We start from the raw sequence: 17,189 nt of genomic DNA, 5'->3' as shown, positions 1-17,189 counted from the left end.
TTTCGTCGGACCTACTTACACCAGGTGAGTTCATACCCCTGAAAGAATCTTTTAAACGCTTTTAAATGTTTTTATAGGGGGGATTACAAGTTAAACATGCCAGTTATCATATCAATCACATGTGATTGATAACCCGCATGCACAAATTTTGCCACTATACACTGCTTTTACCGAGTAGGACGCTTTAACGCTTCTTCTATTGTTTTAAAACTCTTACTTATACCTTTTAAACTAAATTCATTCTAAACTGGTTTGTGAAAGATTTCCAAGATTTTCAAACATATTTTACAAAAGAATACAAAGTGTAAAATTTTCTGTTCGTAAAGGCTTATCATTAAGATTCCTTTTTACGTATATTTTTATGTGAAGTTATTACTGATTCGCTTATACTTATTTCATATTACTACTCTGTAATGCTTCCACTTATACTGATAGTCGCTTATACCTGATGACGCTTATACTTATTCACGCTCTTACTTAGTGATACGATTCTTCTTCGCTTATACTCGATAACAAATCTACTTCACTTATACTTGATATCGACTCTATTTCACTTGTACTTGATACACCCTCGTTTCAATCATTGTCGTCACTGTCTCGTGATACGCTTATACTTATTTGACACTTTTACTTCACTTGCGAACGCTTTTACTTCACTTGTTAGGCGCTACTACTTCACAAGGATCACTTCTACTAGAAACGCACTTAGTCATAGTTTGATGTATGTCCGTGCTTATATAGGTATATATAAATAATGATTAAAGGACTTAGGAAGGTTGTCCGCCCTATTTCCTTTTCTTCGTTGAGATGTGGTCTGGTGGGATCGGATATCCATCCGAAGGTCGTTTGATTCATTATTTATATATTATGTATACTAGCTTAGGCATACGGGTTACTTCAGTCAAATCAGTTAAGAGTCTCTACCTCCATCCTACAAGTACCTTAGAAACACACTACCCACTGTTTGGAAGTCTCTACCTCTAGTATATCACTTACATTAGAAACTCATTTTCGTCTAGAAGCACACTATCCTCTATTTGGGATGCATCTTCGGGACGCGGCCTTCTCCGTCGTCTAGTTGATAACCAGAGTCTCCTGTAGGGAGAGTGGACATTATGTGTATAGGCCTATACGGGATTGACAACCCCGCACCCTAACTGCTAGCTACAGTCCACGGCCCACCAAGCCAAGGGGTGACAAATGTCACATTATATAGATGCTTGTAGGGCGTCTGGAACTCTAGTCAGTATGGTTATGAGTATCCTGGGTTGCCTTATAATTCATGGCTTTAAGGTAACGGTATTTCGTCAGCAATTAACACTGGATGCTGATGTCACTTTTCAGAGTCACACTGTTTTGACCCTGCTAGACGTATCTTTCATTTGACACTGTCTGGGGTCTATAGTCTCTGTTTCGACCTTGCTAGTTGTATCTTTCATTTGATACTATCTGGGGTCTATAGTCTCTGTTTCGACCTTGCTAGCTGTATCATTCATTTGATACTGTCTGTGGTCTATAGTCTCTGTTTCGACCTTGCTAACTGTATCTTTCATTTGATACTGTCTGGGGTTTATAGTCTCTGTTTCGACCTTACTAGCTGTATCTTTCATTTGATACTGTCTGGGATCTATAGTCTCTGTTTCGACCTTGCTAGCTGTATCTTTCATTTGATACTCTTTGGGGTCTGTAGTCTTTGTTTTCACCTTGTGACAGATACCTTTCATCTGGTATCGTCTTCGGTCTATATTCACTGTTTTAGGTACCTTTCATTGGGTACCTTCTGGGGTCTGTGTTCCCCCTTTGTTAGATTGAACTAGGCGTGTCGTTAGTTCGATCCCTTCCTGGAGTCTATGATTCTTTGCCTTAGTCAGCAGTCCTCACTGCTGAGGCATATGTTATTCCCTGATATCTCTTGCTTTCTTTAATAATCAAATTCAGTATTTTGATAATAATAGCAATTGAGGGAAAACTACCTTTGACCGCATTACACTGAACAGTCTTGGTAGAAGGCTGCTTTATTTAAAGAAAATATAGGATTTTCTGGAAAGAACACTGATGCACTGAAACCACTTAAACTACTACTTATTAATGTTACTTGACTAAATGACACTAAATACTTATGAACTCACCAACATTTGTAAAAAATGTTGATACTCGCTTTTCAAATAACTTGTAATCTCAGGTTAGCAATTAGACAGGTACATCCCTCGGAGCTGCTGATGAAGATGGCTTAAGTACCTTGCTGCACTTTATATATTTTGCTTGTATTACTTTGATACTATGTAATGTAACCATGTAAAATTATTCTATTAAGGCAATGTTTTGTTGTACTTTGATTACTATATGCATGTGTTGTGATACTTGACATGACGTCATCCACCCCAGAACGTTTCCGCCATTCCGGTTTTGGGGTGTGACAGACGAAGTGGCAACTTGATCTGCAGTTCGATTTCCTTGATCAAATTGATCAACACCTGCAGTGTTTCTGACTTGAGTCTTAAAAAGAAACCCATGTGAAACAAGTAAAATCATCTACTATAACCAGTATGTATTTCTTGTGATGAAGACTGGCTACGGTAGATGGACCACATATATCAATATGTAAAAGTTCCATTGGTTCAGAGATTGAAGAATCAATCACCATCGAATGACTTGCTTTGGATTGTTTGCCACATTCACAGGCTGGGAAGAGTTAATACAAGTGTGTTCTGTACAGTTATAAACACCAAAAAGTAAATCAAAATAATAAGATGACTCTTGTATGCGCTCCATCTTCTCAAAAGTTGGCCTCGGTACCTGTCTACTGTCGACCTAAGAATACAAGTTATTTTGAAAGATTTTATCAGCATTAAGCTGGTGAGTTCATAAGTATTTTAGTGTCGGTGCTTGTTATCAAAACGTTTGAACATGGTTTTAGGTATAAGTTTGTAAAAGGTATGTAAATGTTTGTAAGTGTTTGTAAAAGTTTGAATCTCCTAGAAAAACCTATATTTTCTATTAAAGTAGCCTTCTACCAAGGCTTAACTGTTCCGTATGTTCTTTTGTTATAAAAGTGTGTAATTTCCCAAGTGTAGCTATCGTTAATAAAATATAGTGTGTACTTTAATGTTTAAGTGAAAAGATCACTAAATGTATATAAAGGGTAAATTACTGTAGTACTATAGTGTTGTATTATAGGAACGACTGATGTACTAACTACCTTAAACCGAATTTATATTAAGGTATCATGTGATTAATTGTACCATACTATCGACTGGATAAACAACGACAAATGTACGTCGTAAAAAGAAATGACGTTTGGCACCCGCAGACCTGCAGGTCCGGCTGTAGCTAGCAGCAAGGTGTAGGATAGTCAATCCAGTATAGATCTATACACAAACTCACGCTCTCCCTCCAAGAGACTCGGGCTACAACTCGTGCCATGACATTTAAGGCATGCTCCGATACAGTGGATAACAATTCTGTCAATGAATATATGTATATGTAATGTATTGTTACTGGTTCTAGTATCGTTGTATATGTTCTGTTTCTAGTATAGTTGTATATGTTCTCATAGTAATAAGTATTGACTCATGAATGAACTGAGTCATTGATCTAGCAATAGTATAAGTATGATCCTGTGTTACCCCGATGGTAGCCTACTAATGATGTAACTAGTACGCATGAATATGGAAGCACTTTTATGTCAATATATGTACACATGATATATAATCAATATTGAAACGAACTTCGGACGACTACTCAATATCCCACCAGACCACATCCAAATTGAGGAAAAAGAAACATGGCGGACGGCCTTCCTAAGCCTTTTAAACATTGTTTATATAACTATACATATACGGGCATGCAATTTATAATAAGTGTAACAAAGTTTAAGTAAAAGTATTTGATAAGTAAAAGAGTTTGTAAAACAGTTTGATAAACAGTTTGAACAGTAATAAAATCATCGGTTTTGTAGTTATTAATCACATGTGATTGATGTAATAACCATAAATATTCAACTTGTATTCCCCCCATAAAAGCATTTAAAACATTTAAAAGTATTTCAAAGGTTATTTAAAAGGGTATGAACTCACTTGTGGTGAGTGGATTGGATTGAAGTGTCGGATACTGTGCTAGGTGGCAAACGGAGACTTGTACACACGCACGAGCGTAGTTATCATATAATGAGCATATATATATATATATATATATATATATATATATATATATATATATATATATATATATATATATATATAACTAATTAGCCAAATAATAACTAATAAATTAAGTGGGGACACTCTAAAACATGAAAACACTTTGTATGTAAGTTGTTGTGCGACAAGGATAAAGGGGTTTGGGGTTCCAAAAGACCTTATAGATGTGTTTACTCTTCATTAAACCCCACACAAGGAGTTTACGGTCGTAAAACCTTGAGTTTACGGCCGTAAGCTCCCAAACTTAAAGATTTTATGTGTTTTGAAGTGTTACTTGATTTCTAGAAGAAGTTCTACTTGGTGGTTTAATCCTTGGACTAGTTTAGGGCATTAAGACACTCCTTTTAGGAGTGTTCGGCTCTAAGGCCATTTCCTTTTGATTTTATTACCGTAAACTCATATGGAAATGGGTATTTTTATGTTTTCAAGTCCCAAACTCATGTAGGATAGGTTTTATACATTTATCTATGGCTAATGAAGGCCTTAGGCACACATTGGTGCCCTTCTTTCATGTTTACGGCCCAAGAGCCTTTTCCCTTAGACATTATGGCCGTAATCTCTCTTTGGGAGGGGTTTATGATGTTTTAAGGTCCCTCAAATAACTTGGAGTAAATCTAGGTAATTGTCCAAAGCTTTAGGAGTGTTAAAAACACTCTTTGGTCCTTGTTTTTGGAGTTCACGGTCCAAGAACTTCTTGGGCCGTGAACACTTAAATCTTGGTGTTCTTTGTTGATTTCTAATCATAAATACGCCTATATACATGCCTAAGGTAGTTGCATAACACGAGGAAAGGACTAGACATCATTTAAGCCTTATATAGGAGTTTACTCCCCAAGATGTTCACTGGCGGTAAACTCCCGAATCTAGTTGTTTTGCTATTAAATCTATGTTATTAAGCACATTATAAGCATTATAAAACAACTAGAGAAGTGTACTCACAATTTGGGATGAAAACCCGAAGATCCTTGAGAGAGAAAATGGCTTTTCTCTAGTTGGAAATGTAACTAATAAAATAATTTGGTTAAGAATCATATATATAGTCTTGGGATTTTTGGCAGAAAATATTTTTATTCAAGAAATGAACTCTAATATCATAAGGTTTTGAAATACCCGAGTAGCACAAACCCATGTGCATCCACTCTCCTGATATCTCCTTAAATGTAAACCCTGAAATACTCAAACTTATTCGGAAAAGTCTGAAATTCACTACACTGATCTAACTTCTATTGACTTTGATAATGTTCTTACAGAATGGAAATTTCGGGTTGTCACACAAATCCTAATAGCTTTTGGATCTAGTTTGTCTAATCAACATGCAATTGAATATCCAAAGCTATAAACCCTAGATCTAGCATACAATTAATCATATTAACATAAATTAGGGTTTAGATATGACCTTTGATTGTCATATAGCAATAACAATCAATCCTTAGCTTCAGAAAGGTTAGTGCCTCAAGTGTTGCACCTCTAATGGAGTCACAAACGCCACTAAGCAACAAGATGAAGAAGCGAAGAGAGGGGAGGCACCAAAAATGACTGGAAACCCTAATCCAAGTGTTCACCTCGTTTTTGGTGCATAAGGGTCCTTTATATACATGTAGGCTATTAGGGTTTACAACTAGGAAACCCTAATCTGGCTACTTAAACCCTAAGCAGCCCATGAACTCCTTTAACATATCCCTTGGACGAATTCTTAGTGGGCTTCTGATAGAATTCATCCAACCTAGATTATTTAGGTAATCCATAGCCCAATTGCAATTATCTTATAATTACAAATCCAATCCCCTAAGTTTAATTAATCTCTTTTAGCCACAAAATTAATTCTTAATTAATTATTGACTAATATTAATTAAACAATATGATTTCTCCTTTAATATATTATTCTCATAATATATTAATAAATCATAATTAAACCTTTCTCTCCTTAATTCATCCTACATATTGCTATGGTGAAGGCAACCCAAAAGGACTATGCTCATAATCGGGTCAACTACATACCAAAATAGTTATGGACTTAGACACTAATCCAACAGTCTCCCACTTGGATAAGTCTAATAACTATTTTCCGTATGACTTCAGAACCTGATCAGCAATCGTAGCTTTCAAAAGCCGCTATCAACTCTGATCTTATCAGATAGCGTGCCCTTTAGATAAGGGATTATATATTCCTCCATTCTCAAGATATCGTATAGACACAAGACATGAATTTTGATCATTCTCTCTATACTGTTTCCCGACTTCCGATTTATGACGACTGACAACAGACTACAATTGAACACATCAACTTAGTCCCGGCTTGGCTAAGCGCTTAGGTGTCATCACTAAATCATCAAGGGGCCCACATATATCGCTTTTATCCCACTTTGGGTAAAAGGAATGGGTAAAATTTGACTCATATGCTTTCTTGCATTTACTGATCGAATCACACACAACAATAAGTTTGATAACACCAAGTTACCGGTGCGTTTACTTATCATCAATGTGTAATCGACCAGCAAATAACAACTCACACGTCTCGGTTTCCAAAATATACAATTTTATCGACTCCCTAATCACCCGTGATAAACCCATGAAGTGATCCAAGTGAGCGTGAGTTTAATACAATACTCTAATCTTATTAAAGCACTCATGAACTCTGTAGCAAACTTGTGCTATGTCTAAACTCTTCAGACAATCTATAGACTTTTCATGACAGTCTTGTTTCATACCTACTTCCAACGTATGACCGACTGTGGAGGTTCGAATAACCCAGTTATTCTGGAAGTCAAAAAATGCAAGCTGAAACACAACAATGATACTTAATCCTATATGGCCCCAAAGTTGTGAGAGTAAATAAAACACTTCTATTTAAACACCATATTGATTACTCGTTATTCATCACTTACTGTTTCAGAAAATCAACTTATTACTCAAATTACAACAATAATTGTCCCATGCACAAAGCATGCACACTATGTTTCCTATGGTCCTTACTTTGTGAAATAGATCAATTAAAAAACTTTTCCGATGATGCTCATTTCACAATTCCCAATCCTTATCATTAGTGTTAGAACACTACTAGAATATGCTAGATTCTAACATTTTTATGCAACGATCCTTTCGCAAAGTCATAGCACAAAAGTCACCAACACTTGGCCAATGAAACTACAAAGTACTTTATCTGAAATTGTTACAAGACAATTCCACAGACGTGAAGTCTCACATTCAAAGTACATTCCTTTGAACATCCTTCTTGCATAAAATTTTATAATCTAGACATAGACTCTCAATATCCAACTCCCAATATGGAAGCATTTCAATTTGCCATATGACAACTTATTGTTAATAGAATCTTATCTATTCAAAATAATGTCGATATGCTCCATCCAATACCATACTTCCAACTACTCATAAGCAACCAATCCTCAACGAACTTTGGATCGTGCTTTGATAGTTGTTTAATTATTTTAGTCAAAACCAATTCTAGTCCTTTTTCCCTCTTAATGCACTAGACATTTGGACAAATTTAGAATGGTCAAATATTATAGCATTTGCAATCGATCCTATACCCCGAAGCATATGGGACACGATGTGTAATGTCTTACATAAAGATATGATACTTTATCAATCTTTTGCCATAATATTTTATGTGTCACGTTCTCACAATTCGAACTATGAAGAGGGATGCCGTAATCATAATCGAAATTTAAGAACACACTATGTATCCTTTGACTAATATTATAAAAACTTCTCAATCTAAGCTTTAGATTTTGAAACGAAGTATAATATTCTCTCCCTTAATTATAGCAAAACAACTTTTCAACCCACGCAACTTTGCAAATTGAATCTTGTTTTTTCTATAATTAATATTGCTAACTTGCAATACTTTCCATAATGATCATACAAGCATAACACTTATGCTCCCACTATCATGATGATTATTATCATATAAGCATAACACTTATGCTCCCACTAGCTTTGACATGTATTCAGAAAACAGCTGAACTTCCAGAAAACAATGCCTATTGAATTTCTGAAGTTCATATTTCTAATACCAGATGCTTCGATAAGCCTTTATCCAAGCTTCTTATACTTATACATCTTTGCCTTAGATAGCTCATATGTGTGTCTAAACAATTCAGAACATATGTCAATAAGTCCCAAATATTAGACTAATTGCCAAATCTCACAATTCGAACTATGGAAAGGGATGCCGTAACCATAATCGAATTTGAGAAAACAATTTTCACAATTGCTATCTTCTTAAAATCTCTCTTAGTGAAAGCATTTCCTCACAGTCATTTTCATGAAGGAGGGAATCTTATGACACTTAGACTTTATGGTGTATGAGTTCCTATCCATGTGAACTTGCCAAAACCAAAGTTTGCGACAAATCCAAACTCATATGGACTGAACTTTCTTAATCTTGATTTCTTGCCTTATGGTAACACGAGTGCCCACCATGTCTTCCAAGTAGTTTAGCAACTTATCCTTACATGTCAATGTACTTTCCATTGATCAAGGTGCTTTGTCTTTATGCATTCAAATGAGAACTCATAGAACTCACATGCATAATTAATTCAATTGGAATGGCACAGAAACAAAATAATATCAACACGATAGGTTGTTGTCACACCCCCAAACCAGAACGGCAGAAACGTTCGGGGGCGGAGGACGTCATGTTCATTATCATAACAATAGTGAATAAAGTAAACACAACCATCATAAATATAATTTAGAAGGTTACATCGTTGCAAAATACATGTTTCCAAATAAATTACATATGATGTCAAAATAGTTCAAAAGGAATCTACACCATAGCATCTTGTCTTAAAAAAGTCTTGTGATTACCTGTATTACTGATTACTTGAGAAAAAAAGTTGTTTTTGAAAGAGTATCAGCATTAAAGTTGGTGAGTTCATAAGCAATTTATGAATGAAAAATGCATGCTGGTCTTTAAAGTTTGTTATAAGTTAGTTTCCAGAAAAATCCAATATTTTCTAAAAGGTTTAGTATAGACTTAACTGAACTAAGACTTAGTATATGTAAGTAAATCATCATACTTATATGTGGTTTTATATTAAAATAAAATCCCTTTTCGTGAAATCATTAAATTCCCGTAAACGGTGTGTTTATTAATTTTCCCATGTGAGTTGTTATAACCATACTATGAATAAAGGACCTCGTACTCGACGTTCTTCATGCGTCGGAATGTTATGACACTTGTAACCCATGACCGACCGGTCTAGCTGTTGCAAGCAGCTCAAGTGCGGGTTGTCAAACCCAATATAGATCTATATACAGCTATCACGCTCTCCCTACAAGAGATTCTGGCTATAACTACAGGACTTTTAAGTAGTACTAAAGATTACCCCGAAGATGAATGTCTCACAAATTTATTCATTTACATGTTCACGTAGTTTGTAATAAAATTCTCGCTCTATAAATCGATAGTATTACCGTTAGAGGTGTCCAAACTATACCTATTATAGTTTTATCAAAATGTTTTATGTTGTAAATGGAACCTTGCTATGCATGACTTTGTATTTCAATAAAATGACATTGAAAATGCTAAGTATAAAATCCTACACACCTTGCTCAACACGTTACAAGGTGTGAATAACTCTTAAATTTGTTTTAACATTTTAACTATTAACTGTCTTTGTTTTAGATTATTTATAGAAAAATCATCATAAGTCGTAAACTAAATCCGTAAACTTGGAGAGTTTGGAAAAAGAGTGTACTATCTTCACAAATTTTCTTATAATTTTTGGTGGTCTCGGACCAGCGTGAAAATGTTCATTTTCACAACCTGGTCCGATTTCGTTACTGCAGTGATAGGCAGTTTTGTAAAAGTCACCGAAAATTGTAGAAAAATCGTATGAAGATGTGCAAGTAGTCATTTTAAATCTATGCACCTGACATATTTTCATATTGAACAGTTTTGAAAAATATTAGGTTTAAGTTGGGTAAAACAGTTCATGAACAGGTCACAACTTTTCTGTTGTAAGCTGTCAAGTTAAGTTTCAAATATGTTTTGGTATTTTAACTTGTATCCCCCCCTGAAAACTAAAGAAAACTACAAAATGTAGGGGTATGAACTCACCTTTAGTGATTCTTGGAAGAGTGGAAGGTCAAGCCAAGGAGTATCAAGAACACTTAATGAACACGTAAAAGCTTGGATGATCCTAAGAACGATTTCTTTGGCATTAGAATGTGTGTAGATGATTCAAGGATGTTATGAAAACATGGAATAACACTTGAGTTTAGAGGAAATAATTACCAAAAATTAAAGTGATAGCTCAAGAACACTTCCAAAAGTGGCTAGAAGTTGAGAGAAAATAAGCTTCTTTGTGTCGTAAGAGAGGTGTAAAAGTGTGGGAATGATCAAGTGAATCAAGAAATCCTCCATGGATTTCTTTATATATGGGAGTTGCTCGAGCAAGTTGTGAGTTTGAAGTGATGTGTGCATTTGTTTGTGTGATGTGGATAAGGTGGCAAGTGAGAGGGTGACACATGGAAGGCAAGTGGGCACACTTGACCCACTTGTGGGGTAATTATCCTCTTAATATAAAATAATGATTTTAAATTAATAAATCCTTGAGAAATAAATAAAATATGAGTTCTGGGAGTTTAAAATGGTAAAAAAAATGAATTTGGTGAAAAAATACCGTCAAAAACATCAAAAACGGGCTTAGGAGGCCAAAGTAGTCGAAAACCGGGAGAAGGAAGCGAACCTGCAAGGTTCGGCCCTTAGGAGATGAGAATCGAGAGGAGGAAGGAGGAGGGACCGAAGGTAGGTGAAGGGACCGAAGGTAGAGGCTCGGGCCCAAAGGTCAGGTTCGGTTTGCAGGGGGCTGCGGTTCTAACAGCTTCGCTTCTTATGAGAGGTTCCCTCTAAGAGGGTTCGGTTCCTAAGAGGGTTTCGGCCCGAAATGGCTATTTTTCATTATAACTTCCCGTTTTGAGTGATTTTTCGCCAAGTTAAGGGTCGGGATGACCCGGTTGACTATAAAAAGTTGAGAGCGATTTTGAGAGAGATTTGGGAGAGATTTGGGAGAGATTGGGAGAGATTTGGGAGATATCAACTTTTAGCCATTTTCATTGAATAATCTTGCAATGCAAGGTCCATGGACCCCGTTATACTTCGTTTATGATTATTTTAAGTCCCCAAAAGGGCTCATAGACGTTTTTTGATGCATTTAACTCCCTTTTTACGGTTTTACATTGATAAACACATAGATTTACCGAGACACTCGAATTCTTGACACACAATTGTACGTTTTCGTAGAATAACTTTTAATCATACAAGTATTAGACTAGATTGACCAGTTTGACTTGTTGACTTGAATTTGACTTGTTGATTTTGACTTTGACTTGAACTTGACGGTTGTCACATTATCCCCCCGTAAGAAGGAATTTGGTCCCAAAATTTGCCTTTTTGAGAGGGACCTTAAGGGTTGGGGAATAGATGTGGATACTTTTGCTTCATTTGATCCTCACGTTCCAATGTAAATTCGGGTCCTCGCTTGGCGGTCCAGCGGACCTTTACGATGGGGATGCAGCTTTGTTTCGTCGATTTGACCTCTCGATCCATGATTTCAACAGGTTCCTCTATGAAGTGGAGGTTCTCATTGATCTCAATTTCTTCCAAGGGAATGACAAGTGTCTCATCAGACATACATTTCTTTAAGTTCGAAACATGAAAGGTAGGGTGCACGTTGCTGAGTTCCTGTGGTAATCAAAGCTTGTATGCCACCGGGCCAATCCTGGAGAGGATTTCGAATGGCCCGATATACCTTGGATTTAACTTCCGAAGTTTTCCAAAACGTATTAATCCCTTCCAAGGTGATACTTTCAGTAGTACTCGATCTCCAACTTGGAACTCCAAAGGCTTGTGTCGTTTATCGGCGTAGCTCTTTTGTCGGTCTTGTGAAGCCTTCATTCGTTCTCGAATTTGGACGATCTTTTCTGTTGTTTCCCTTATGATCTCCGGGCCAGTCAGTGTGCCGTTAGGAACTTGCCCTTTTGCTAGTTGCGTATCGCCCACCTCAGCCCAACATAGGGGTGATCTGCACTTTCAGCCAGCCGTAGAGGGCTTCGAACAGAGCAACTTTGATGCTAGTGTGATAACTATTACTGTATGAGAATTCGATAAGGGGTACGTGAGCATCCCACGCTTTACCAAAGTCCATCACATAAGCTCTTAGCATGTCCTCTAACATTTGAATGGTCCTTTCACTCTGCCCGTCGGTTTGTGGGTGATAGGCTGTACTCATCTCCAACCTAGTTCCCATAGCTTTTTGTAGTGACTGCCAAAATCGTGAAGTGAACCGACTATCTCTATTGGAGATAATGGATATCGGTACTCCGAGAAGTCGCACAACTTCCTTAATGTAGATCCTCGTTAGTTTCTCCATTTTGTCGGTTTCCTTTATCGGTAGGAAGTGAGCGGATTTGGTTAATCTGTCGACGATTACCCAGATGGTGTCAAGTCTACCAGTTGTCTTAGGTAACTTGGTAATGAAGTCCATTGCAATTCACTCCCATTTCCATTCGGGTATCACTGGCTGTTGAAGTAGTCTCGTGGGCTTCTGATAGTCTACCTTAACTTTTGCACAACTCAGACACTTGCCCACGAAAGTAGCTATTTCGGCTTTCATGTTCGGCCACCAATACAGCTTCTTGAGGTCTAAATACATCTTGTCTGAGTCAAGATGCACTGAGTAACAAGTTTTGTGAGCTTCGTTCATGACAACGTCCCTGAATCCACCAAATTTCAGTGTCCAGATCCGCTTCATGAGACAACGAACTCCGTCATCCCTGACTTCAAGATTTTTGTCCATTCCTCTCAATGCCTCGCCTGCCACGTTCTCTGGCTTCAAGACTTATTCTTGTGCCTCCTTGATTTGTGTGGACAGGTGTGAATGGATGGTCATGGTTAATGCCTTTACTCGACGGATAGAGTATTCATTTCTGCTTAAAGCGTCTGCCACCACGTTGGCTTTTCCTGGGTGGTAACGAGTCTCGCATTCGTAATCGTTAAGCAATTCTACCCATTGTCTTTGTCTCATGTTGAGTTCTTTTTGGTTGAGGATATGCTGAAGGCTTTTATGATCGGTGAAGATAGTGCATTTGGTGCCGTAGAGGTAATGCCTCCAGATTTTTAGGGCGAAAACTACTGCTCCTAGTTCAAGATAATGCATCATGTAGTTTACCTCGTGCGTTTTCAGTTGTCTTTAGGCGTAGACAATGACCTTTCCTCGTTGGATCAACACACATCCAAGACCTTGGTTCGATGCATCGCAATAACCACAAAGTCCTCTGTTCCCTCTGGTAGGGACAAGATCGGAGCACTACACATGGCTCGTTTCAGTGTTTGGAACGCAACCTCTTGCTTATCCCCCCAGGCGAAGGTGACTCCTTTTTGAGTCAAGGTGGTGAGTGGTTTTGCGATTTTGGAGAAGTTTTGGATGAATCTTCGATAATAACCGACGAGTCCTAAAAATTGACGGATTTATGTGGGTGTTCTTGGCGCTTCCCAGCTTTCGATTGCCTTGATCTTTGAAGGGTCCACATGTATTCGTTCCTTGCTGACTACATGTCCAAGGAAATCCACTTCTCGAATCCAGAACTCACACTTTGAGAATTTTGCGTACAATTTCTCTGCCCTCTGTGTTTCCAGGACTTGACGTAAATGTTGGTTGTGTTCTTCCTCACTTCGGGAGTAGAATAGTGTATCGTCGATGAAAACAATCACGAACTTTTCTAAGTTAGGTTGACACACCCTATTCATCAGGTCCATAAACATCGCGGGTGCATTTGTTAAGCCGAAGGGCATCACTACAAACTCATAGTGACCATAGCGCGTTCTGAAGGCTGTCTTGGGAATATCCTCCTCTTGAACTCATAGTTGATGGTATCCAGATCTAAGGTCAATCTTCGAGAAGAAACTCGCTCCTTGTAGTTGGTCGAATAGGTCATCGATTTGAGGCAAAGGGTACCGGTTTTTGATGGTGAGTTTGTTTAATTCACGGTAGTCAATGCACATACGGAACGATCCGTCCTTCTTCTTAACGAACAAAACCGGTGCTCCCCAAGGTGAGAAGCTTGTTCTAATGAAGCCTTTTCTTAGTAGTTCATTTAGTTGACTGGACAGTTCCTGCATCTTGGCTGGGGCTAGATGATATGTCGATTTGGCTACAGGAGTAGCTCCAGGAATTAGGTCGATTCAGAATTCGACATGTCTAGCAAGGGGCACTCCTGGAAGGTCTTCCGGGAATACATCAGGGAAATTACAGACCTCCGAAATTTCCTTTATGTTTTTAGCTTCTTGATTCTTATCCACGACGTTGGCTAGGAAGGCGTGGTACTCCTTGCGGAGGTACTTTTGGGCCTTGACACACGAAATGATCTGAAAGTTTGAATTGGGTTTGTCGCTATAGACGAAGAGAGTTTCACCACTCGGCAGATTAAGGTGAACAGCCTTTTCGTGACATAGGATTTCGGCATGGTGAGGGCACAACCAATCCATGCCAATGATGACATCAAAACGTTTTATGGTGACCGGCATCAGGTCGATTTGGAAAGAGTGATTGTTTATGGTAAGAGTACACCCAATGTAAATGTTGTTAGTGTTTTCTGTTTTTCCATTATCCATTTTTACGGTGAATGTCTCTTTTAGTATATGTGGTTTTTGTTTAAGTAGGCGTTTAAATTGATGGCTCACGAAGCTTTTCTCCGCGCCACTATCGAAAAGAATGCATGCATATGTATTGTTGAGGAGAAACGTATTGGTGACCAGAGTTGGGTATGCAACTGCTTCCTCATGACCTATCGCTAGAACTCTGCCCACTCCACCAGTGTTGGGGTTTCTTGCCTTTGGGCAGTTCCGCTTGAAGTGTCCTGCCTCTCCACAACCATAGCAGGTTTGACTTGCTCCTGCGTTGGCAGCTTGTGTGTTTTGTTGGACTGGAGCTTTACAAAATTGAGCGGTGTGCCCCTTTTTGTTACAGTTGGTGCAATGCATTTCACGGCAAGTGCCATTATAGTGGAAGTTGCATTTGTTGCACTTTGGCAGGTTCCCGGCGTAGTGCCTTATCGGAGTTGGGTTGGCAGCAGTTGTGGCAGCGTTTATAGCAACCACTTGTTGTTTCTTGGCAGGGTCTTGAGCAGGTTGACCCTTCTTCTTGTTCTAGAACATCCTTTTGTTGTTTCCTCCTTTAGCTTGCTCGGAGGTGGTTGTCACAGTGCCATGATTGGGTTTATGGTCGATGAGTTGATGTGCCAGTTCTTTGGCACTATCAAAGGTAGTTGGCTTTAAGGCCAATACGCTTCCTTGAAGTTGGGAAGATAGTCCCCAAATGTATCTTTCGATCTTCTTGTTTTCCGACGAAACCATTCCTCGAAACAGTATGGCTAGATCATTAAATCTTTAGGTATAAGAAAGGATGTCGGAGCCTGTCATTTTGAGACCCCAAAGCTCCTCTTCCAACTTTTGTATCTCGCCCCTTGGGCGGTACTCCTTCATCAACATTGTTTTCAGGTCTTCCTATGTTATCGAGTTAGCCACCGGAAGTGTCAATGTCTTGACATGGCCATTCCACCAGGTGAGTGCCCTGTCAAAGAATGTGCATGTTCAAACTTGACCTTGTTTGCTCCAGGGCATGCACATATTTCAAACACTGATTCGGACTTCTCGAACCATTGAATCAATGCTATGACACCTCCGCTCCCATTGAAAGTTTTAGGTTTGGCATTAGTAAAGTCTTTGTAGGTACACTCTGTTGTTAGAGTTTGTGGGACCATTACTCGCACCACCCACATTATTGGTGCTGATTTGGGATATTGTGGCTGCTACTACGGCTGTTACGGTAGCCTGGAACATTATCGGGTCGAACCGAGGGGCTGGTGGAGGTGGTGGTGGCGGTGGTGGAGCTTCTGCGGCGCTGCCACGTCTAGGATTTCTACGAGGTGGCATTTTCTGCCATAACAAGAATGAAAAGACAATAAGTCTTTGATAGCGCTCCAAAAGTCGAGAGTTAAACTAACATTATTAGTTCTTTATGTACATAATGATTTCGAGTTGTAAAGTTATTGTATGAATCCATTCATACAAGAGGTCTATAGATAATAATATATAGACTTTATGAATGCTGATAGATTTGATTTACAAGAAATGTCAGAGATAGAATCCATACCGGGCCCACCCATAAATCGTTTGATGTATAATATTTATATATAATTTATATTAAATAAACTTTCGAGTCTAATTGGTCTGCCCTGGGTCCACAACCAAACAAGGAATAGGATCCAAGGTGGAACCACCATTTCTAGGTCGACATGGTCTTAATTATATATAATTTGACTTATAAATCAAACAATCATAAATCGGACACCAGTAAATTTAGTTTGAAAACAATCCTTATCATGAACTTGATGTGATAAAGTAATTAGCGTGTCAATTTCATTGATATAACTTAGTATACAATATTGGGAAAATTTGACCCTATAAGGGTCTATGTTACATCAATGTACGGAAAAAATTTGACCGCCTAACAGATCCCAGAAGTGTAAACACTTAAATTGCGAAATCGGACATAACATAGTAGAAAATAATAGAATATTTATCCGCAAAACTAGATTAAGCTGAAGCGAGCAATGCAAGTACTACTTGCGGTGGTTGAAGCTCTGCTGATCACGAAATAAAGACACGAAGTTCCTCATTTCGGCTATGGATTCAACCTCCTGGCATTATGCGTCTGTCAGACGTCCTTCTAGAGCAGCTCAGTGTTCTCGGAGTTCTTGTACTTCAGTTCGGGTCGCGGCCATCTCCCGTCGAAGAAGCTCGGTGCAGTCTCGAGTTCGATCGTGGTCATCATCCAACCAGTGAATACGAACGGAGTTGACTTGACTGGTGGCACCAACTTCCATGAGATGTCGTGTGTTAACTCTTGTTTGCTCCTCGTGGCGTGTGAAATGGTGAACTATGACAGGGAGGGCTCGGTCGGC

The 17,189-nt window shown here is 38.4% G+C and overlaps 1 protein-coding gene across 1 annotated transcript; it reads right to left on the bottom strand.

Annotated features, from left to right (window-relative positions):
- Positions 1-14,409: 14,409 nt before the first annotated feature.
- LOC111917562 (uncharacterized) lies at positions 14,410-15,207 on the bottom strand. Its single transcript, XM_023913233.1, has one exon. It carries the CDS (start codon positions 15,205-15,207, stop codon positions 14,410-14,412), a length of 798 nt encoding a protein of 265 aa, XP_023769001.1.
- Positions 15,208-17,189: the final 1,982 nt, after the last annotated feature.

The sequence above is a fragment of the Lactuca sativa genome, chromosome 8, assembly GCF_002870075.4.
Source record: "Lactuca sativa cultivar Salinas chromosome 8, Lsat_Salinas_v11, whole genome shotgun sequence".
Taxonomy (NCBI): domain Eukaryota; kingdom Viridiplantae; phylum Streptophyta; class Magnoliopsida; order Asterales; family Asteraceae; genus Lactuca; species Lactuca sativa.
Note: the sequence above shows the minus strand (reverse complement) of the source record. Positions and strands in the feature narration are given on the sequence as shown.

What these genes read in the sequence shown, in the direction of transcription:
- LOC111917562 (XM_023913233.1), bottom strand. Translation starts at nt 15,207, where the DNA reads ATGCATTGCACCAACTGTAACAAAAAGGGGCACACCGCTCAATTTTGT.